This window comes from Ctenopharyngodon idella, chromosome 19, assembly GCF_019924925.1.
Source record: "Ctenopharyngodon idella isolate HZGC_01 chromosome 19, HZGC01, whole genome shotgun sequence".
Classification (NCBI taxonomy): Eukaryota; Metazoa; Chordata; class Actinopteri; order Cypriniformes; family Xenocyprididae; genus Ctenopharyngodon; species Ctenopharyngodon idella.
The window spans coordinates 6,548,881-6,574,097 of NC_067238.1; the positions used below are offsets into that span (position 1 = coordinate 6,548,881).

The 25,217-nt window shown below is 41.9% G+C and overlaps 1 protein-coding gene across 10 annotated transcripts in view; it reads right to left on the reverse strand.

Moving 5' to 3' along the window:
- LOC127501072 (oxysterol-binding protein-related protein 7-like) overlaps window positions 1-25,217 on the reverse strand; it is a 198,859-nt gene that overhangs the window by 55,306 nt on the left and 118,336 nt on the right. For all 10 annotated transcript variants that reach the window (XM_051872834.1, XM_051872837.1, XM_051872835.1 and 7 more), the window contains 2 exons: window positions 9,325-9,403; window positions 8,538-8,682 (listed from right to left, as the gene is read on the reverse strand). In XM_051872834.1, the coding sequence (XP_051728794.1) occupies window positions 8,538-8,682; window positions 9,325-9,403 (224 nt within the window). The remainder of the gene's footprint in view (window positions 1-8,537; window positions 8,683-9,324; window positions 9,404-25,217) is intronic.

A 25,217-nucleotide genomic window follows, 5' to 3' on the forward strand; every position in this document is an offset into this window, starting at 1 on the left:
ACAGCTAAAATAACGAAGGAGTGGCTTCACAACAACTCCGTGACTGTTCTTGAATGGCCCAGCCAGAGCCCTGACTTAAACTCAATTGAGCATCTCTGGAGAGACCTAAAAATGGCTGTCCACCAACGTTTACCATCCAACCTGACAGAACTGGAGAGGATCTGCAAGGAGGAATGGCAGAGGATCCCCAAAACCAGGTGTGAAAAACTTTCCCAAAAAGACTCATGGCTGTATTAGATCAAAAGGGTGCTTCTACTAAATACTGAGCAAAGGGTCTGAATACTTAGGACTATGTAATATTTCAGTTTTTCTTTTTTAATAAATCTGCAAAAATGTCAACAATTCTGTGTTTTTCTGTCAATATGGGGTGCTGTGTGTACATTAATGAGGAAAAAAAATGAACTTAAATGATTTTAGCAAATGGCTGCAATATAACAAAGAGTGAAAAATTTAAGGGGGTCTGAATACTTTCCGTACCCACTGTATATACATACATATATATATATAATACTTTAGGTTAAATTCAGGCAAAATCATTTCCCCCGTAAGGCATCAGATATTATCCCGATACAGTAGACTTCCAAGAAGAATATTTGATTTTAATTAAAACTTTAAAGAATGGATTTAAACAACCTTGTAATTTTAAAAGATCATATTTAAGATTGTGCTTTGAATAAATTTGATACAGAAACATTCACTCTGGAAAGGAGTTAGTGGTCTTAACATATGCTGTGACAGAAGCTCAACTGTCTGACTCCACCCTCCCATCTCTCATTCACACTAGAGTTTATTCCTAGGAGGATCTATTTGCTTTTTATCAACAACTACTTCTTCAGCTCTCTGAAAATGTAAGGTATTATCATATTTATAATTATTCATTTATTTATTTAGCTAAAACTAAACTATGTTTAATTTGTTTAAATATTTTTTAGCATCATGTTTGATGTTACACCTTTATTTAGATTCATTTCATTTAAAATAGAGATAAGTTCCTTTTACAGAACCAGCCTGAGACGTCACAGGCTCTCTTTCTGAAAATGCGTGGTGACTTTTCTTAAGGAATTATTGAAAATGTTACACAATGTGTGAGACCCCAACATTTTACACATACACTGATAAATAAAAATGATACTTTAGGTTTTAAGTCAGATAATCAGTCTTCTAGAAAGATTTGACTTAAGACTTTTTAAAAGATGTGATTTAAACTTTTAAATGTATGCTTTGAAATAAAAGTTAGCACGGACAAAACAATGTTTCATCCACCCCCTCTGTCTCAGTTTTCACAGCACGGATGCATGAACTTACTTGGAGAGAGATTTTTAGACTTCATTGCATTCTGCTATTCATGTTAAGGACATCAAAAAAGTAAGGAGTGCTTTTTCCCCCTGCTCTCTGAAAAATATGTGTTGTTTTATAAAGAAATGTTTAATACTGTTTTAGAAGCACACTTAATTTTATACATTTTATTTATAAACTTTTAAAAAGAAGTGAATGTTTTTCAATTAACTTTTTGAATTGAAACAAAATCTATCCCATGTGCAAAACAACTTTTTTTTAAATTATACTAATCAGCTGTTTGAATTACTGTGATGTAGGAGTTTAGGGATAAGTGATAGAAAAATAGTCATGTCTATGGAAGGCCTCCACAAAACATGTCTGGACATATCCACAAAAACCTCTTATGCTTTCACAAAGTTAAAATGAATATTCATCTACTTGATGAACCTCATTTTCTGTGTTTTATATTTCATAAGCATTTTTAAACCAATTTCATTTGAACATCATTGCACTAGGAAATCTTTTCCTGGCTTTATTGTTTTTTTATTTTTTATTTAGCTAAAACTATAATTAAATGTTCTCAGTAAATTTAGTAACTGTTTGTAATTCTGTGTATCATAATTTTATCACCAACTTCCTTAAAAGAACAGAATGATTTGTGTTTATTCTTTTGTTCCGACTGTTTCTAGTCTCTTATTACATCTCGTCTGCACAGACAGAGAGATGAGAGCATCATAAAATGACCACTAGCCAGCCGAAATGCGGATGCCATCACATCGCACCCTCAAATATGGCGTGTCAGAGTTAAAAAATGACCCTCAAACCTTAAAATCATCCGTCTGCCATTTGATCACCCAGAAGACGTCCAGAGGTTCACAGGGCAACATCGCTATTCAAAATATGCGGTCAAAGGTCATTTCGGTCCCCGGAGGATCACCAACAATGCCGAAGGTCATTGGGGTGATACTACGGTCAACCATGGGAGGGGGATGGGGAAACTTCGTGGGTGGCCCGTGGGGGAGGGGAACGACGTGGGTGGCCCCAGAGGTCACGGGGGTCAGAAAGGTCAAAGGTCACGATCCATCATTTTTGACAGGGGGTGCAGGGTATAACTACTCATATGCTCTAGATTACTGTAAGGCCCTACTGGGTGGTTGCCCTGCTCATCTGATAAACAAACTACAGCTGGTCCAAAATGCAGCAGCTAGAACCAGGAAGTATGACCATATTAGCTTGGTTCTGTCAACACTGCATTGGCTCCCTATTAAACATCATATAGATTTTAAAATCTTGCTAATTATTTACAAAGCACTAAATGGTTTAGCTCCCCAGTACCTGAGCGAGCTCTTAATGCATTATAGTCCTTCACGTCTATTTCGATCTCAGAATTCAGGCTAGGGGATAATACCTAGAATATCGAAATCAACGCAGGTGGTAGATCCTTTTCCTTTTTAGCACCTAAACTTTGGAACAGTCTTCCTAGCATTGTTCGGGAAGCAGACACACTCTGTCAGTTTAATTCTAGACTAAAAACTTGACTTTAGACTTTAACCTGGCATACACATTATCTACTTCTATAATTCAAATCATGTAAACTGTTAGGCTGCATAAATTAGGTCAGCCGGAACCGGGGACACTTCCCATAACACCTGATGTACTTGCTACATCATAAAAAGAATGGTGTCTACGCTAATATTAGTCTCTGTCTGTTTATCCTGAGGTTTGCCGTAGTCTGCCAGATCCAGGCCATATCCAGTTGAGATGAAGGACCTACGTCTAGACACAACGAAAACGCAGCCCTGAAGTGTCAACTTAACTATCCCCTGCGAAGGCCTCCTTCCCTTTTCTTTCCCTATGTATAGATAAAACATTATCAAAATTATTCCAGTTCGCGTAGATTCGCGGACACGACTAATTTTTCTGTATTATGCGGACCAGACATGTAATTTGACAATATCACATTGTAAAAAAGACCAAGCATCTGCGCACATACACATTCAAATGCGCAAACCTATAGACCGGTGGTGTCCAAACTTTTCTAAAAGGGGGCCAGATTCGATGTTGTGGGCACATCTGGGGGCTGGTTTCTTTTCTTGAAAACATGACATTTGACAAAAGCTTTAGCTGACAGTAGAGTAGCTTGAGATAGGACACAGATGTAAATTTAATCTAAAAATATCAAAACTTTTAACAACCTCGTTTTTAAAGGGTGAAATTTGAATATTATTAAACTCTATTCATATTTAAATTAAAAAGTACTCTAATTAGATCACCACAGATAAAACCACACATGGCACCTCACTACATGGTAAAAAGTAGAGATGCACCGATGTATCGGCTAACAATCGGTATCGGCCGATAAAAGCTATTATCATCACTATCGGCCATCGACCGATTGTTTAAAAACTGCAGATGGTCAGGTCCGATTATATCCTGTCAATCAAAAGGGTGCAGAAAAACTTGTCAGACTGCAACTCATACATACTGTGTGTGAAGAAAATCACTCGTGTTGAATTTCTTCTTCTTCTTGGCGGTTGGCAAACCAGCTTTTGTGTTGAATTTTAACGCATTAACAGTTTAAAAATAGTGACGCTAAAGCAGGCTCTTTTTGACCCTATGAATCACCCATATTTCAAGCCAGGGTTGCCGGGTCTGCGTTTTTATTTTTATTTTTTGCTACATCAAATATTATTTGTGCTTTGTTACTTCTGATAAGAATAAAAGTTTCAGTTTTCAAATTCTGTCCATTTTATCATGAAATTCAAACAATAAATGGCGTTAAAACGCTCTTAAATGTGACGTGTCAGATCGCTGTAATGCCTCAGTTCAGGGGGCAGCTCGGAGCGCGAGTCTTTTCTTCCTCTTCAATACAAGTTATATCTCAAAAAACATGAAACATGAAAGCATGAATATCAAAGGTATGTTGAAAGATATAGCCTAGTACAACTTACCAGAATGTATCACGTCTCATGTAATCACTTTATTTGTGTTTCAACCGCGGAAAGACATCAATAAAACAGCTTGTGAACAATATGTCACATCATGTCAAATTTTTCCAATGTTCACAGTTCCTTAGCTATATATATATATAAAAACACTAGAGAGGAGCTTATTTTTATTGTTAATTATGTTTGTGTAAATTTGCCATGAAGACAACAAGTGCTTATGAAAACTACCTTTTTTAAAACTAAGTTTTATACAAACATTTCAGTTTTTATTTGAGTAAAATTATATCTGAAAATAAACAGCAGCTGAATATAAAACTTCTGTTGTTAATTGTAACCTCTAATATTGTAGTGTACCGAATGAGAGGGTTCCCTGTATAGTTTGCAACATTATTTGGGAGAGATTTTTTTTCCTTAAAAAAAACCAAACTATCGGTATCGGCATCGGCCGATATCATTCTGAATAATCGGCTATCGGTATCGGCAGAGAAATTTAGTATCGGTGCACCTCTAATACTGACACACTCTTAAAGGAACAGTTCACCCAAAAATAAAAATTATCCCATAATTTACACACCCTTAAGCCATACTAGGTGCATATGACTTCTTTCAGCCAAACACAATCTGAGTTATATTAAATAATATCCTGACTCTTCCTTTATGGCATTATGATGGGATTGAATGGTGCCCGAGTTTTAAGCTCCAAAAAGAGCACCCATCCATCATAAAAGTAATCCATATGGCTCCAATGGGTTAATAAATGGCTTCTGAAGCGAAGTACTGGGTTTTTATGAGAAACATGTTCATATTTAAAACTTTATAATCTGTAATCACTGGCTTCTGGTAATGGCCATACGCAAGTTGAGTTCTGGTGGAAGGGTGACCTCTTACACAACGTATGACGTAGCTCCTCTTATATTGAAATTGTCCAACATTTTTCTTTAAAACTTCTCATTTTAGACTTCTAATTTGTGACCACTGTTTTGTTTTGCTCTGTCCTCTGTGCTTTTGCTTTTTTCGTTTATCAATTTATCTAAGCTTATGCTACAGCTTCGTCATACGTGACGTCAGAGGTCATACTTCCGTCAGAACTCGACTCTTGTTAATGCACATACAGCCGTTGCCGGAAGCCAGTGGTAATAGTTTATAAAGTTTTAAATATGGATATTTTTCTTATAAAAACCCATAACTTCATTTCAGAAGGCATTTATTAATCCACTAGAGTCGCATGGATTACTTTTATGATAGATTGATGTGTTTTTTTGGAGCTTCAAAAACTCGGACACTATTCAATGAGGATATTATTTAATATAACTCCAAATGTGTTCGGCTGAAGGCTTAAGGGTGAGTAAATTATGGGATAAATTTCATTTTTCTTAAAGCAACATCACACAAAGAGTACTGTGAAGGTGTCTTTATATATCTGAGTTAAGGCAGCTTTGTGCCTGCTAAAAATTCTGTGTATAGACGCAATGCAGCATAAAAGTCAGACTAAATGATTCCAGCTCTGACCGATCTCAGAATCTAAGTATGCATTTGTAATTGATCTGTAAATTAATCATTCTTGGGGTTTTTTTTAACAAAGCAAATCTCTCCAGTGAACTGCCAAAATACAGACAGCATGTTACATGTCCCACCGGAGAAAGTAATATACTGGACCATTGTTACACAGCAACAAGGAATGCATATCACTCTATCCCACGGGCAGCTTTGGAGCTCTCTTATCACTGCCTGGTTCATCTTATACCAACCTACAGGCAGAAACTTAAATCTGCTAAACCTGTAGCAAAGACTGTAAAGAGATGGACCACCGAAACAGAGCGTGCTTTACAAGCCTGTTTCGAATGGACTGATTGGAGTGTTTTTGAAGCTGCTGCCACCGATCTGGATGAGCTCCCAGAGACTGTAACTTCATATATCAGTTTCTGTGAAGATATGTGCGTTCTTACCAGGACTCATCTAACTTACAACAATGACAAACCGTGGTTCACTACAAAACTCAGACAGCTCCGTCAGGCCAAAGAAGATTCTTACAGGAATGGGGACAGAGTCTTGTATAAACAGGCCAAATACACACTAGAAAAGGAGATCAAAGTGGCAAAGAGGAATTATTCTGAAAAATTAAGGAACCAATTCTATTCCAGTGACTCTTCATCAGTGTGGAAAGGTCTGAAAGACATCACCAACTACAAGACACCATCCCCCAGCACTGTGGTGAATCAACAACTGGCAGACAAACTGAATGAGTTCTATTGCAGGTTTGAAAAAACACCATTCACACCTCCTGTAACCCCCGTCTCCCCCACTCCTCCACTTCAGATCAGTGAAGATGACGTGTGCCAGGTCTTCAGAAAGAACAAAAGAAAAAAAGCACCAGGCCCAGATGGTGTGACACCAGCCTGTCTGAAAACCTGTGCTGATCAGCTGGCCCCCATCTTTTCACAGATCTTCAGCAGATCGCTGGAGTTGTGTGAGGTCCCTTCCTGCTTTAAAGGCTCCACCATCATCCCCGTTCCAAAGAAACCCAAGATAACAGGACTTAACGACTACAGACCTGTGGCGCTAACGTCTGTCGTCATGAAATCATTTGAAAAACTTTTTCTGGCTTATCTGAAGGACATCACCGGACCCTTACTGGACCCCCTGCAGTTTGCTTACCGAGCAAACAGGTCTGTGAATGATGTAGTCAATATGGGTCTGCACTTCATCCTACAGTATCTGGATAAATCAGGGACTTATGTAAGGATCCTGTTTGTGGACTTCAGCTCGGCTTTTAACACCATCATCCTAAACCTCCTCCTGCCCAAACTAACTCAGCTCTCAGTGCCCACCTCTGTCTGTCAGTGGATCACCAGCTTCCTGACAGACAGGCAGCAGCTAGTGAGGCCTGGTCTCCCCCCACTCACCATCATGAACAGCACTGTAAAAACAGTGGAGTCATTCAGGTTCCTGGGCACCACAATCTCCCAGGACCTGAAGTGGGACATTCACATAGACTCCATTGTGAAAAAGGCCCAACAGAGGCTGTACTTCCTCCGCCAACTGAGGAAGTGCAACCTGCCACAGGAACTGCTGAAACAGTTCTACTCTGCCATCACTGAATCCGTCCTATGCACTTCAATTACCGTCTGGTTCAGCTCAGCTACCAATTCTGACCTCAGAAGACTACGTCAGATAGTCCGGACTGCTGAGTGAATCATTGGTACAACCCTCCCCCACTCTCCAAGATCTGTACTTATCCAGAGTGCGCAAAAGGGCTGGCAAAATCACTCTGGACCCCTCACATCTAGCACACTCCCTCTTTGAACTGTTGCCATCTGGTCGACGCTACAGAGCCCTGAGCACCAGAATGACCAGACACAGGAACAGTTTCTTCCCTCAGGCAATCCATCTCATGAACACTTGACAATAAACGAGGAACACACAACACACACACTATTATATATTCATTTATTTATTTAACACACATACTTATTTACATTTCTAATTTACACCTAACATATCTGAACATAGTAAATTGCCTATTTTAATTTAAGACATCACTTCCGCTGTCAGAGCGCGTTCAGACCTCACCAACCGGATGCGCAAGACAGTTGGACATAGTGGTGTATTAGAGGTAAAAAATTATATAAATACTGTTCGGTTTCTCGCACAAACCCATCTTGTCTTAGGACATCAATGTGTCGTCACGAGCCGCAGGGTTTAATTTGGATTTGTTTGTGCATGTTTTTTTTAATTCTTATAGATGGTGTTACCGTTTCAATGCATTATATGAATGACAGACCGCAACGGTTGGAGTTAAAAATCATCATTTGTATTCTACTGAAGAAACAAAGTCACCTACATCTTGGATACACTGGGAGTAAGCAGATAAACATCAAATTTTCATTTTTGGGTGAACTATCCCTTTAACTTTTGTTACTTTACGTAATGCATACAAAGACCAAATAAATATTATGACCACATTATAAAGCTTTTTAGATGTTTAAAAAAAGACTCATTTCATGAGATGATATAATACTTTATAAGGTTGTTTATAAGGAATTATTATTATTAATAACCTTATGATGCATTATAAATGTAGAGTTTATCTGGTGTGAATGAATGTAGACTTTATCTGATGATACAACACATTATAAGGTTGTTTATAAGGCATTATGCCTGTATTATAATGCATTAAGAATACCCTTAAGATGCATTATAAATGCAGGCATCATCTAGTGTTATAATGCATTGTACTCTTAAAAGTTATAACTACAAATAGGTATGTATTATAATGTATTGTACCCGTTGTAATTCGGCTCCTACACTCACCTTGACAAATGTGATCTTGCAGGTGCACTCATCACTGTTGAGGTTGCGAATGACAACATCACCGTAGTGCTCAAGCCATCTGTCCTGACTGAATACATTGTGGATACAAGTGACCACTTTATTCCACTCATAATGATCACCGTAGCTGAAGATGAAAGATCATGATCAAATCAGAAAATACATCAGATACAAACTGACTTAATTACTTTGTCCATTCATTTAGAGAATCTTGTACATAATAATGAATGTACCTTCTATCCACCTTATTTTTCAGGAAAGAGCAGGTGTGGTCATTTGTAAATTTAATGTGTCTGGCTTCCGGATCGGTGTCATTCTCTTCCAGTTATTTTTATCTATACAAAACAGCTTGTTATTCTGCTTGATATTGCAAACTGGTATGTCTTACCATATTATTTGAATGTATTGTCTTAATTATAAACATGCTGGTTGTAGCACAAATAGTTTTACAGTTTACTGCACTTTGACATTCTTCTCGTTATTTCCCTCATTATATAGTGGCTATTAAATCGGAAGTCCTGCACATTCACAGAAAACACCTTACTTCCGTGTTGAAAAATAAGGTGGATACAGTACGTACAGTGTATTTGCTTGTTTGCAACTCAAAACTTGGATGGACACTTTTAACATCTTTTAATAAATCTTTGAGCAAAATAAAAATTACATGAAATTCTTAGCTACACATCTCATGTCCTATTGTTCATTAATTTCTGCATTCATGTCTAGAAGCAGATGTTATCGTCAGAGAGTTTAGTTGAACTATACTCACTTTGGTAGAGTGACATTAACCATCCCGGTTGAAACTATTTCCACTGACTTCCCCCAGAACTTATTCTTCCATCTCTGGTCTGAAAATGTAGAATGAAAGAATGAATGAAAAATTGCATGAATGAATAAACAAAAATTCTATTTGAGGTGTGCAATTTCATTTGGAAGTTATCTTTATTTGAAAATAAGAATTCAATCTTCTGCAATGTCTCAAAAAAATTCCTCGACAGATGTTAGAATTATATTGTGCAAAAGTACTGTACAATTATTTTAAAGATGTTTACATGACTTAGAACGTGTGAATATTCTCTTTTTTAACATGCAGATAAAGTCTTAATTGTTGATGATTTTAACATTCACATAGATAATTAAAAAGATGCATTGGGATTGGCATTTATAGATATTCTAAACTCTATTGGAGTTAGGCACAACATGTCAGGGCCCACTTATTTTTGTAATCATACTTTAGATTTAATATTGTCACATATGCCCCTGATAGAACCCCTGAGGAACAATTCCATTCATTCTCTGCCATAGTAGAGGAAAAACCTGTCTAAACTTAAATCATCTAAATCAACAACATGCATGTTAGACCCTGTACCTACCAAGTTATTGAAAGATGTTTCCGGAAGTCGTAGATCTGCTTGTCAACATGTATTTAATTCATTTTCATTAGAATATATCCCAAAAACTTTCAAGCTGGCTGTTATTAAGCATCTCACTAAAAAAAGGAATTATTTAATTACAGATCGATCTCAAATCTCCCTTTATGTCAAAAATACTACAAAAAGTGGTATCCTCACAACTATGTTCAAGTTTTCCAGTCAGGATTTTATTACACAAACTCCAGTTGGTGGAGTAGCTAGAGTTCTTATGTGAACCAAGCCCGGTTCTGTCAACACTGCATTGGTTGCCTATTAAAGGGATAGTTTACCCAAAAATGAAAATTCTGTCATCATTTACTCACCCTCATGTTGTTCCAAACCTGTATAAATGTCTTTGTTCTGCTGAACACAAAGGAAAATATTTGGAAGAATGTCAGTAACCATTGTCAGTAACCAACTGATCTCGCCCCCCATTGACTACCATAGTATTTATTTTTTCTACTATGGTAGTAAATGGGGGGCAAGATCTGTTTGGTTACTGACATTCTTTCAAATATCTTATTTTGCATTCAGCAGAACAAAGAAATTTATACAGGTTTGGAACTACTTGAGGGTAAGTAAATGATGACAAAATTTTCTTTTTTGGGTGACTATCCCTTTAACCAAGGTATACAATAAAATTTTTCTAATTACTTATAAAGCTCTAAGTGCTTTAGCTCCTCAGTACTTAACACTCAGAGGTCGGTGGTTACTCAGGCAATACCACCTCGGTTTTTTTCTTATTAGAGCAAAAGAGACTCAAAATACACAAAATACTCTGGCAATTTTGGGCGTACAAATAAGAGTTATACATTATTGAAAACTATGGAATGTCTTGTTTTATTTGTATACACTCATTGTAAAAACAAAATGTCAGCTCATTATCCACTAATGTCGCCACGCCACGGACCGCGTGCGCTATTCAGACGCAAATTCTGAGGCAAAACATTCAACAGAAAGTGAACGCCCGCATCAGCTCGGAAAAATGTATCAAGCTTAATCAGATTCATGTACATCAATTTGAGACGCAGTGAGGAATAATTCTGGAAGAATTTGCCTTAGAGGAAGAGCACTTTCAATTTCATTTCGATCGAGGATCAACTTGATCAAGCCGATGATTGTGAATGGTACGTTTTTTTATTCTTAAGTTCTTTATTCTAATCGCGATATAGTGTCTGTGAATATTCAACCGCAAAAAGACTGTTTAAATATGAATCCTCCAAGTTTTGTGTGTTTCAGTGTGAATTAAGGGGGAAGATCGACACACGATTTCGTTTACTGCACATAACTGTCACGGAGTCAGTTCCCATCGTCACCGGATCTCCACGCTCCGCCCACTCGTTCACAATCACCAGAGTACTGATCAGCGGCACCAGCACCTCATCACACCAGCACTATAAGAACACTCACTTCCCTCACTTCAGTGTCTGGTTTTGTTTATACATACCTGGACTCCTTACCTCTCCTCCGATGTCTCTGTGCTTCCACTCCTTCGTCAAGTCTTGTCTTCCCTCGTCGTTCCATCTGCAAAAGAGAAAGGAATCTGTGATTATTCAGCTAAGTGACTATACTCAACATGCTCATATCTGCAAACTACTCACCTGTGTTGTTCCTGTGTTCGTGCCTCTGTCTCTGAACAAACTACCTGTTGAATACTTACCCTCTTGTTCCCGTCTGTGTCTGACAGAAGACCAGACCCTATGCAGAGCTCCACGAACACAGGCGAGGATCGTACCCCGGATCCGTTTGCCTCCCTGGTGAACGCGGTGCGATCCTCTCTCACAGCACCATCCACGAGCACGTCACCTGCAGTCACTCCCGACCTCGTGCACGCTGTTCTCCAAGCACTCCTTCTCCCAGCACCTGCTGCAACTTCTTCTTCAGCTACCTCTGCCAGTCCCATGGCCCGACCAGCGACATTCTCAGGCATGGCTGAGGACTGCAGCGGGTTTCTACTCCAATGCTCGCTGTATCTGGAGGCACAGTCCCACCTCTTCACAACGGAACGTGCCAGGGTGGCGTTTATCATCTCTCTGCTGTCTGGACTAGCATTGCAATGGGCACAACCCCTCTGGGAATCTGACGCTCTGGTAACAGCCACCATTTGGGATTTCTTCAGCCATTTGAGAGGTTTTTGGACAAAGCACAGCTGACCAGTCCGTACACGACCAACTATTCAACTTATGCCAAGGCGAAGAAACCGTGAGTATGTATGCGCTCCGCTTCTGCACTTTGGCGGCTGCCAGCGGATGGAATGAAACAGCATTGATTACAGCCTTCCGCCAAGGACTCACTCCTAAAGTGAAACAGTTAATGGTCATGTACGATGACACAATGGGTCTTGAATGCCTGATACAAAAACTATACGTGTGCCTCAACGCTTCTCAGCATGTTCTGTGCTTCCACCCGCTGCCAGTCCTTTGCCTGCCTCACCATCTGTTGCCCCTCCAGCACCTGAACAAATGCAGGTAGATTCCTTCTGCCTCTCCCGAGTGGAGCGTCAGAGAAGAATTCAACAACGACTGTGTCTCTACTGTGGGGGAGAAGGACATGTCATCGCCGTGTGTCCCATCCGACCACCACGCCCAGCAGTGAGTACTATTCAAGTTCCAACTGGTATTGCACCTCTTACAAGAACTAAAGTCCAAATGTTAAACTCTCACGTCTGTGTTTCAGTGCAAGCCCTCCTAGACTCTGGATCAGCGGGAAACTTCATCAGCGTCCAAGTCCTTCAGAAACTAAACGCACGCCGAAAACAATGTCAACAAGATCTACGGATCCAAACTATCCAAGGAAAGCCGCTGGGCCGTGGTCGCATCACACACTTCTCTCAGACACTGACGCTCCGTATCGGCTGCCTGCATTCTGAGGAGATAACGTCCATGGTGCTGGAAGGATCCACTGCTGACATCATCCTGGGACACCCCTGGTTAACGCAACATCAACCTTAAGTACAATGGAACATCGGGGAGATCCTGAAATGGGGTGACAACTGCTTCCAATCCTGCTTATCGCCGATCAAGAAACCTCCAGCGAAGTTCCAACCTACCTCCTTCCACTCCAAGTGTGTCCCCATTCTCTCTACCTCCATTGAAAGTCCAGAAACAGATCAGAAAGTGGAAATTCCTCCAGAGTACCGGGCGTTCCAGGATGTCTTCAGTAAGCGATTGGCTACTCAACTCCCACCTCACCGGCCATCGGACTGTGCCATCGACCTGCTACCTGGGGCTACTCTACCCAAGGGTAGAGTTTACCCATTGTCCATCCCGGAGCAAAAGGCCATGGAGAAGTACGTCAAGGAAGCCCTTAACCAGCGATTCATCCATCCATCAACTTCCCCTGCCGCTTCAAGCTTCTTCTTCGTGGCCAAGAAGGACGGAGGCTTGAGGCCATGCATTGACTACCGTCATCTGAACTCCCAGACAGTCAAATTCAGTTATCCCCTTCCTCTGGTCCCAGCAGTTCTGGAACAGCTACGGGGAGCTCGCATCTTCTCCAAGCTGGACCTGAGGAGTGCGTACAACCTCATTCGTATCCGCCGGGGGGATGAGTGGAAGACTGCCTTCGTTACAACATCAGGCCACTATGAATACCGGGTTATGCCGTATGGCCTGTAAAACTCTCCCTCCGTGTTCCAGAACTATATGAATGAGGTGTTCCGGGAGTTCCTCCACCAGTTCGTCATAGTGTACATCGATGACATTCTCATCTACTCCCGGAACCAGGCCGAACATCGCCAACACGTCTCCCAGGTCCTAGAGAAGCTACGTGAACACCATCTGTACCTCAAGCTGGAGAAGTGCGAGTTCTATACCACCTCCGTTCACTTCCTAGGCTACATAATCGACCAACACGGCATTCAGATGGACCAGAGGAAGGTGGATACCATCCGCAACTGGCCCCTTCCGTCAACCGTCAAGGAGTTACAATGTTTCCTAGGATTTGCGAACTTCTACAGACGTTTCATTCACAACTACAGCCTTTTCAGTGCACCCCTCACTTCTCTCCTCAAGGGCCGGCCCAAGTCTCTGTCCTGGAATCCATCTGCCCGAGAAGCCTTCCATCAGCTCCAAGAAGCTTTCCTCACCGGTCCGAACCTGGTCCATCCGAACCCAGAACTTCCCTTATATCTTTTTAAATGATGTATAGTTTTGTCAACTGCACATTAACATTTAGGCTATATAATATAACAAATATAATAGCCTATATGGAATGCCATAGAGGTAACATGAATGTTCAGGCGCTTTGCATCACAGAAATACATTATATTTTAAAGTATATTAAAATAGAAACCATTATTTGGTTAGAGACTTGAGACTTCTTTTAAAAACATTATAATAGTAATGCGTCCAATCTTTTGACTGGTACTGTAATTTAAACTATAATAGGCCCATACAAAATTTTCTTCACATGTGCAATAATAAGTGCACACATGAGATCACAAAAATCATGTTTTTTTGTCAAGAGTGGACATTTTCTTTACGTTAATACAGCTGATATGATCCTGTTATCAGAGGGTTTTTTCACACAGCCTACCTGACTGAGGGGCTCATTATGCGGGTCATTATGCGGGTCTTTGTCTTCTCAGGTGTGAATCACAGCATTATTCATGAAGATTCACGCCTCCACACATACTGTGTTTCTTGACAAAAAGTGTCTTACAAAATTTAAATCAATATATTGTTTTACATGAATGAGTAGGCAGGATAATTTTTACATCATTTTGAAGCAAAAACTCTACTCTACAACCTCCAATACCCAGAAGTCTTGTGAACACATATATAATATTAGTTTTGTGGCCTTATTTCAGTGACTTAAGTTTTTTGTTTTTTCAATAACCACGCAAAAATGTTATTCCTTCAAAAATACAAACATGTACATTCATGTTGCTCACATATTATGGTAGCCAAGTTTGTGCTGAATACATTAATATGTTTATGAACAACTGAAAAAAACACAAATGTCAGGGCATGTCAAAACTTCTCCAGGGCCCCAAAAATCCTCAGACCCCAGAGGGTTAAAGTAATTCATTTGTTGAATAGATGCTGCATTAGTAGAGAAAGAACAGCAGTATTTGCTGCCATAGCTGAGAGGACGCTAACATTAGTAGTACCTCAAACAGGTAAAACAGTGACAAAAATACACTCCAAAACAAAAGTTCAACCCAAATGTTTAATGTCACAATTGTTACCATCTGTTTGCATTAGTTTATATCCAGCTGGTCATTTTTATGCATTCATTTGCAAGCATAGTTAGTCATGTAGGAAAGCTAATTTATATGTTCATGCAGGCGAGAGAAGCCCATCAGAAAAGCACCAGATTTCTGTTCTTTTTTCTTTTTTTTATCGTCACTGTAACACATATTTTGTTATTTTAATCATCAAGTGTTCTAAAATAGAAGCAAATAATGTGTGAGAGTATACATACAATATACATAATCTATTTTCAAGGTTATGGCCATTGTTTAGATATTTAAAGATGGCCGTCTTTAAGCATTATAGTACTTGTACTCATTAAAATGCTCTGATACCAACAACCGATACCACACATCGTGTACAACTGTACTGTTATGTGATTTATGTATAATGAGTGGTTCCCTACATTCTTAAAAGGACAATAAGTTTACTGTGTACAAACATCAGAAGCGTGCGCCCAGAAAGGCACATCTAGACAGCGTTTGAATACTGAATTGAATTATTTCACGTCTTCTTGCGCTTGAACTGCTGAATTCACACAAAATTATGTAAAAATGCCCGTTTTGGCGAGTTTCCTAGTAAACATTGTTGGTTAAGTCTTAAGTGAACAATTGAGAAATAAAACACACGTAACAGTATACCTGAACCATACATACAGTATTAAAGGGACAGCAGCTTAATAAACCTGCTGCTGTGTTTTTAATGTTAATCAAACAACAAAGGACAAAGAAATCATTCACTGCTTTTGACTAAATGACTTTTGTAAATTTAATAAAGATTCATCTATATTGAATTTTTAAAGTGAAGACATTATGCAGTGTGTCACGAATACGGCTCCCACGGCTCCTCCTCCCGGCCGCCGGAGGGAGCCATCACCTGAGTTCTGAGTCACTTCCTTCTGGACTACGTTACCCATAGGCCCTCATTCCTGGGACTGATTGCACACACCTGCATTGCATCACACTCACACTATTTAAGACGCACACACGCATCCATACACTGCGAAGTCTTGATTTGCCCCGGTGATCACTACTGAGCGTTTTCTTGTGGACTGTTACCTTGCTATCGATTGGACTGTTTATCTTCTGTGAACCTCTGCCGCCTGCCTTGAACCCTGCCTGTTTCCTGGATTACGTTTGTCTGCCGCCTGCCCTGAACTCTGCCTGTTGTAAGATTCTGTTTGCCTGCCGCCTGTCTCGACCCAAGCCTGTCCCTGTTTCCGCTACTGTCTTGCCCTTGTCTGCCTTGTGCTTTGTTGTTACAATAAAGAGACTGCAAATGGATCCTCACGCTGTCAGCCCTTCATTACAGAAGACTTCGCCATCAAACGATCCAGCAGTTCTCCTGCAAATCTCCACCGATCTCTCAGCACAGGCCTCTCAGCTTGCCACGCACCAGCACCAGCTGACTCGTCTTACGTCACTCACCGAGGAGCTGGTGAAAACCCTGCAAAGCCTACGGCTTCCCTCTCCTGAAGCTATCACGCCGCCTCCCGCTATCAATGTGAGTCAAGCGTTTACTTCTCCACCCGCCATAAATCCACGCCTCGCTCTGTCCGAGAAATTCGACGGCAGTCCAGCCAAATGCAGGGGCTTTCTCCTTCAATGTTCTCTGTTTATAAACCAACAGCCCTCGCTGTATCCCAACGATACCAGCCGGATATAGTTTGTATGCTCCCTACTCACGGGCAAAGCACTTGACTGGGCCACAGCGGTATGGAGAGAAGATAGCTCTGTGTTTCCCACGTTTACGGCCTTTCTGCAAAGCTTCAAGGAGGTGTTCGAACATCCAGAGGGCGGCAAGAGCGTCGGCGATCAGCTGCTTTCATTAAATCAAGGTAAATCTACCGCCGCTGAATTTGCATTGCAATTTCGCACATTGGCCGCACAAACTAACTGGGTGGAGGATACACTGAAATTACTGTTTCGCAAGGGCCTGTCTCTGGAGCTTCAGGCCGAGCTCGCTTGCCGTGACGAGGGGAGATCGCTGAACGCATTCATTGAGCTGGCCATTCACATCGACAACCTCCTCCGAGGCCGACGACCCGTTCGCCAACTCACGCCAGTCTCTGCCGTTCCTGAACCCATGCAACTCGGATATACTCCCCTTCTTCCAGAAGAACGAGAGAGAAGGCGCCAGCTGCACTTATGCCTATACTGTGGCCAGGCAGGTCACATCAAGCTCAACTGTCCCATTCGACCCAGTGCTTCTAATCCCAAAGCGGTGAGTTCAGCCCAGCATGTCGACTATTTGCCCAACTGCCTTAAAATCCCCATCCAACTAACCAGTGACGTTCAAACTATATCTACCTATGCTCTTCTGGACTCTGGCGCAGCAGGCAATTTCATGTCAGACACATTCATCCGTCAACAACATACAACTAACCAACTGCAACTCTTCGTTAACAGTGGAAGCGCTAGATGGGAAACCTATAGGAGGAGGAAGAGTGGCGCACATTACCTCAGCGCTGGGTCTACAAGTCGGGGCGCTGCACCATGAACAAATTCAGTTTTACGTCATCCATTCACCTAACAATCCCATCATCCTCGGATTACCTTGGCTTCGAACACACAATTCGCATATATCCTGGAAGGAGGGTCAGATCGTCCAGTGGGACCCCGCCTGTCATCATCGCTGCCTGAGTTCCGTCACGCCATTACCCCTCCATACCATCTCCGTCGACAAGACCCCAACCGACCTCGAACCTGCTATACCAGCCGAATACACAGATCTGATCATCGCTTTCAGTAAGTCCAAATCCACGGAACTACCACCTCATCGCCCCAGTGACTGTGCAATCGAACTATTACCCGGTACCACTCCGCCTAAGGGCAGGATATTCCCTTTGTCACAGCCCGAGGATGCAACTATGAGATTGTACATCGAGGAGGAGCCGGCTAAGGGATTCATTCGGCCATCAACATCTCCAGCTTCATCCGGGTTCTTCTTCGTCAAGAAGAAAGACGGCGGCCTACGGCCCTGCATTGACTATCGCGGCCTGAACGACATCACTGTAAAGTTCCGCTATCCGCTACCATTGGTCCCTGCAGCCCTCGAACAACTACGTCAAGCCAAATACTTCACCAAGCTGGATCTACGCTGCGCATACAATTTGATTCGCATCAGGGAGGGCGATGAATGGAAGACCGCTTTCTCCACTGCCACTGGCCACTACGAGACCCTTGTCATGCCCTTCGGCCTGTCCAACAGTCCTTCAGTCTTTCAATCCTTCATCAATGATGTCTTCCGAGATATGCTCAACCACTGGGTCATCGTGTACATAGACGATATTCTCATTTATTCCAACTCCTACGACGAACACATTCAACACGTTCGAGCTGTGCTGCAACGGCTAATACAACACAAACTTTATGCCAAGGCTGAAAAGTGCGAATTTCACCGCACCTCAACATCCTTCTTGGGCTACGTCATCAGTCGAGATGGAGTGGCAATGGACGACAGCAAGGTAAAGGCGGTGTTAGAATGGCCGCAACCCCGCACACTGAAGGAGCTACAGCGATTCCTGGGGTTTGCCAATTTCTACAGACGGTTCATCAGAAACTTCAGTGGGGTTGCCGCTCCCCTAACGTCCATGACTAAACGCCAATCTTCTCGACTCGTCTGGTCACCCGAAGCGGTAAGTGCGTTCCAGGAATTGAAGGAACGTTTTACGTCAGCACCCATCCTACGTCACCCAGACCCCAAGCTTCCCTTCATTGTGGAGGTGGACGCCTCCAGTACTGGCATTGGCGCAATCCTTTCCCAAAAGCAAGGTAATCCGGCCAAGATGTTCCCCTGTGCCTTCTACTCTCGCAAACTGTCAGCGGCAGAACGTAACTACGATGTGGGCAACCGAGAATTACTCGCGATGAAGGCGGCGCTGGAGGAGTGGCGCCATTGGTTGGAGGGGGCAAGACACCCGTTCACTATTCTCACTGACCACAAAAACTTGGAGTACCTGCGCTCAGCCAAACGCTTAAATCCACAACAGGCAAGATGGGCAATGTTCTTCACGCGTTTCCACTTCACTGTTACTTACAGACCCGGCTCAAAGAATGTCAAGGTGGACGCACTATCAAGGCAAGCGGAGGAGACAGGACGTAGTGAGGGTACTGAGAACATTCTGCCTGAAACCTTGTTACTCGCTCCAGTACAGTGGGATGTCATGACGGAGATTTCACAGCTCAACGAGCAAACCGCACCTCCAGTTGCATGCCCTCCAAACCGCACCTTCGTCCCCATCCAGCTCAGGGACAAACTACTCCACCAAGTCCATGATTTCCCGAGTTCTGGCCACCCAGGCATCACAGCTACGTTGCAACTCCTTCAAAACCAGTTCTGGTGGGAGACCATGCTCGCGGATGTCACCAAATTCATCAACAACTGCATCGCCTGTCAAACCACCAAAACCTCACGTCAAGTTCCTGCCGGTCTGCTCCAACCTCTTCCCATTTCCCAACGTCCTTGGTCCCACATCGCGATCGACTTTGTCACTGATCTCCCCGAATCCCAGGGTCACACCACAATTCTCACGGTCATTGATCGCTTCTCCAAAGCATGCCGCTTACTGCCACTACCCAAACTACCCACAGCTCTAGAGACCGCTGAACTCCTGTGTAACTCGGTCTTTCGGTTCTACGGCCTGCCAGAGGACATAGTGTCGGACAGGGGTCCTCAGTTCACCTCTCGTGTCTGGGCCGCCTTCTTCAAGCAGCTCAATGTTAACATCAGCCTCACCTCTGGGTACCACCCCGAATCCAACGGCCAGACTGAGCGCTTGAATCAGGAGCTGACACAATTCCTCCGCACCTACTGCCATCAGAACCAGGCCGACTGGAGCCGATATCTAATGTGGGCGGAGTATGCTCAGAATTCCTTACGGAAACCTGCCACCGGAATCACACCCTTCCAATGCGTGTTGGGCTTTCAACCACCTCTCTTCCCCTGGTCAGGGCAACCATCTGACTTACCCTCAGTCACATAGTGGATGCGTCGTAGCGAGGAAACCTGGGATCTGGCTCACCACCATCTCCAGCACGCGGTAAGGCGACAGGAGACTCAGGCAAACCGGCATCGATGTCCCAATCCTCACTACTACGTGGGACAGTGGGTCTGGCTGTCCACCAAGGATCTTCGCCTCCGACTTCCATGCCGCAAGCTCAGTCCCAGGTTTGTAGGGCCTTTTCAAATTCTTAAACAAATCACTCCTGTATCATTTCGACTCGATTTGCCTGCTAATTATCGTATTTCTCCCACCTTCCATGTATCTTTGCTGAAACCCTCCAGGGGTCCGAGAGAGGAGCCAGTGGGAGCTGAGACCCGCAACCCCCTACCCCTGATCATCGAAGGCGAGGAGGCCTATAAGGTTCGAGAACTGCTCGATTCCAGGCGCCGGGGTGGAAGGCTACAATATCTGGTGGACTGGGAGGGGTACGGCGCGATCTTGGGTCAATAGGGATGATATTCTGGACCCAACTCTTTTAGAAGAGTTCCATCGGACGCATCCGGAGAGACCGGCCCCTCGTCCACGTGGTAGACCTCGGCGCCCACTCCCTCGCATCTGGAGCCGCTCGCAGGGGGGGGGGCTCTGTCACGAATACGGCTCCCACGGCTCCTCCTCCCGGCCGCCGGAGGGAGCCATCACCTGAGTTCTGAGTCACTTCCTTCTGGAGTACGTTACCCATAGGCCCTCATTCCTGGGACTGATTGCACACACCTGCATTGCATCACACTCACACTATTTAAGACGCACACACGCATCCATACACTGCGAAGTCTTGATTTGCCCCGGTGATCACTACTGAGCGTTTTCTTGTGGACTGTTACCTTGCTATCGATTGGACTGTTTATCTTCTGTGAACCTCTGCCGCCTGCCTTGAACCCTGCCTGTTTCCTGGATTACGTTTGTCTGCCGCCTGCCCTGAACTCTGCCTGTTGTAAGATTCTGTTTGCCTGCCGCCTGTCTCGACCCAAGCCTGTCCCTGTTTCCGCTACTGTCTTGCCCTTGTCTGCCTTGTGCTTTGTTGTTACAATAAAGAGACTGCAAATGGATCCTCACGCTGTCAGCCCTTCATTACACAGTGTCATTTTTCACCTGATTGCTTTATTCAAATTTTAATAACACTTTACGGTAAGGGTACATGCATTATCATGAATTCATGCATTAATTCATGCACAAATTATGCATTACTTCATGCATTAATATCTCATGAATCATCAGAAACTAACATGAGTTCCAAGTTTTTCATTCATGACTTCATGGATGAACAACACCTTAATTAAAACATTAACTAAGATGAGTACATAATCATGAATTATGATTTATTACGCATGATCATGATGTTTTCTTTGTTCACACAAAAAAAAAAAAAAAAATTGGTCTTTACTATCTATTGTGGATAAAGCTATGGTTATGGTACATGAATCATCATGAAATCATGCATGAAAAAAAGCATTAATTCATGCATGTAAGACTAATTTTAATTTTTTAAATTCACTTTTAATTAAGACTACTTAATTATTAAAGGAATATACAAAAATCCACATTACCTCATGCATGCAAACAGGCTAGAACAATATATCAATTAATGTGAGAACTAATGTTTTTCATTATTTAAAAATTTGAGTTATCAAGCATATTCATGTCTTCTTCATAGTAGCCTGCAGGTAAATGTACAGACCCCAAATTTGGCAAATCACAGCCCAAAGCACATGAATTCTGTTGACATCCAAATACAGAAGTCATAATTAACTAAGAATTAGTTCGGTTCCGGCTTTAGAGCCCGTGCAGCAGGGCAATTGGGTCACTGTGAGGCGGCCTAGTCGCGGGACAAAACACCACTCTTCCGTTCCGATTAGAACATCAAACAGGTTCTCCCCACTCAGTAATGCAGCCAACTGAGAATCCTGTTGAAAGTGCCCTAGTTATTGGCGATTCTATTACACGGAACGTGAAAATAGAGACACCAGCCACCATAGTCACATGTTTGCCGGGAGCCAGAGCACCTGACATTAAAGCAAATTTAAAAGTGCTGGCTAGTGCTAATCGTAAATTCTCTAAGATTATTATTCACGTTGGCACAAATGATGTTCGACTTCGCCAGTCGGAGATCACTAAAATTAACATTAAAGAGGTGTGTGAACCCGCAAGTACAATGTCAGAAACAGTAATTTGCTCTAGTCCCCTTCCTGTTCATCAGAGTGATGAGATAGTTAGCAGATTATCATCACTCAATGGCTGGCTGTCTAAGTGGTGTCCGCAGAATAATATAGGTTTCATAGACAATCGGAAAAGTTTTTGGGGCAGACCTGACCTGTTGAAAAGAGATGGTATCCATCCCTCCTGGGATGGTGCTGCTCTTCTCTCTAGTAATATGGCACATAGTCTTAGAGCTGAAACATGACAAACTGGGGCCCAGGTCAGGAAGCAGCAGACATACTGGCTAAACCAACCGTCTGCTAGCTGTCTCACGTCACAGAAGTCAGATAATTCCCAACACATAGAAACTCTTTCACCTAGATATTATCACATAGAGACTGTGTCTGTACCCTTAAATAGTAAATACAAAAAACTTCCGAAGCCATTTAAGGGAAAAATTTAATTGATGTTCAACAAATAAAAAACAGAGATAATACTGATAAAGTCAAGTCAAGTCAAGTCACCTTTATTTATACAGCGCTTTTTACAATGTAGATTGTGTCAAAGCAGCTTTACATTGATAACTGGTACATTATTTGGCTGCACAGCAGCTCTTAAAAGAATAGTGTCAATGCAGGCAGATCAAAGCACTGTTGAATATCAAATGTCAAGTCAAATGTCAAGTGTCCCCAACTAAGCAAAATGATAAAGCTTGGGTTGCTGAATATTAGATCCCTTTCTTCAAAAGCACTTATTGAAAATGATATTATCACAGACAATAATCTAGATTTGCTGTGTTTGACAGAAACCTGGCTAAAACCAGACGATTACATTACTTTAAATGAGTCCAGCCCTCAAGGTTATGTCAGAAAGGCAAAGGGGGAAGAGTTGCTGTAATTTATAGTAATATCTTCAGTATTACTCAAAAGTCTTTCAAATATAATTCCTTCAAAGTGATGGTGCTTTATGTAACATTATGTAAGTTGACATTTGTGCTGGCTACTGTATACAGGCCACCAGGGCACCATACAGACTTTATCAAAGAATTTGCTGATTTTCTATCGGAGTTAGTACTAGCTGCAGATAAAGTCCTTGTTGTTGGTGATTTTAATATCCGTGTAGATAATGATAAAGATGCATTGGGATTGGCATTTACAGACATTCTAAACTCCACTGGAGTTAGACAACACGTGTCAGGATCCACTCATTGTCGTAATCATACTTTAGATCTAATATTGTCACATGGAATCGTTATTGATGTCGTCGAAATTCTGCAGCAGAGCGATGACATCTCAGATCATTATTTAGTCTTGTGTATACTACATTTAGCCAAGGCTGCAAAACCGCCACCCTGGCATAAATATGGTAGAACCATCACTTCTACCACTAAAGATTGCTTTATAAATAATCTTCCTGATCAGTTTCATCGCCTTAACATACCAGATAGCTTAGAAGACCTCGATGTTGCAACATAAACTATTGACTCTGTCTTTTCCAGCACATTAGACTCAGTTGCTCCTCTGCGTTTGAAGATTAAGGAAACTAATCCAACGCCGTGGTACAACGAGCACACTCAGGCCCTTAAGAGAGCTGCCAGAAAAATGGAGCGCAGCTGGAAGAAAAGAAAACTAGAAGTTTTTCGCATTTCGTGGAGAGAGAGAATGATTGAGTACAGAAAGGCCTTAAAAACTGCTAGATCTGCTTATTTCTCATCTTTTAGAAGAAAATAAACATAACCCTAGGCATATATTTGATACAGTGGCTAAATTAACGAGAAATAGAGCTTCAACTTCTGATGTTTCCAAACAGCACAGCAAAGACTTTATGAACTTCTTTACTTGCAAGATTGACAATATTAGAGAGAAAATTATAACCATGCAACCGTCTACTACAGTATTGCGTCAGACAGTGCACTGTAGTGTCCCTGAGGAAAAATTCCACTCATTCGTTGCTTTAGGACAGGAAGAATTGTCTAAACTTGTTAAATCATCAAAATCAACAACATGTATTTTAGACCCTATACTGACTAAGCTATTGAAAGATGCTTCTAGAGGTCATAGATCCTCTTAACGCTCAGAGGTCGGCTGGTCGCGCCGGCGATACCACCTTGCTTTTTTTCTTATCAGTATGAAAGACACTCAAAATACTCTGTCAATTTTGCACATACAATTAAGAGTTATACACCATTTTAATCTGTGAAATATCTTCTTTTATTTGTGTAAACAATATGTTGTGCTTTTTGCAAAATAAAGAAAACATACATGATGCGCGAGCCACAGCCTCTCTCTGAACGAAGTCCAATCTGATAGTTCTCAGAAAATGAACTGTAACTTAGTGAATACTAATCACAAAAAAATGACTTACGTCTAAAGAAATGTTAAAATGTCAGATTTTAAATCGTGTAAGTCAAATCAAAAACAAAAATTCTCTGTTTATGTAATCTGTATGAAAATGAGACATGTCAGACGTCTGTGAGTCAGCTTATTATACGCTAATTCGGCCACGCCCACGGAGTGAGCGCTATTCAGATGCAATTTCTGAGGCAATACATGTATATATCGTTGCGATCCTGTATTATCTTCAAAAGTGTCTATCTGCATGTTATAGCCATGGTTAGTGATCTCTGGAAGCCTCTGTTAGTTCCTGGAATGTCACATGGTATGCCTGTTCTTCATTAGGAGTCATTTGTGGACTAAATGTGTACAGAGCGCCCTCAGGCTGCAAGTATGAATTGAAAACACAGTATCCAGCGCTCATAGTGATGACAATAAATATTGAATAAATATTACTCCTCTGTATAGAAAATTGACATAAACATATAAGAATCCATCAATATTTCCTGATGGATGTTGTTTTGTCAAAGGTAACGACTCCGTTTTTCATATTCATAACTCCTGACGCATAGGCTATTAACAAA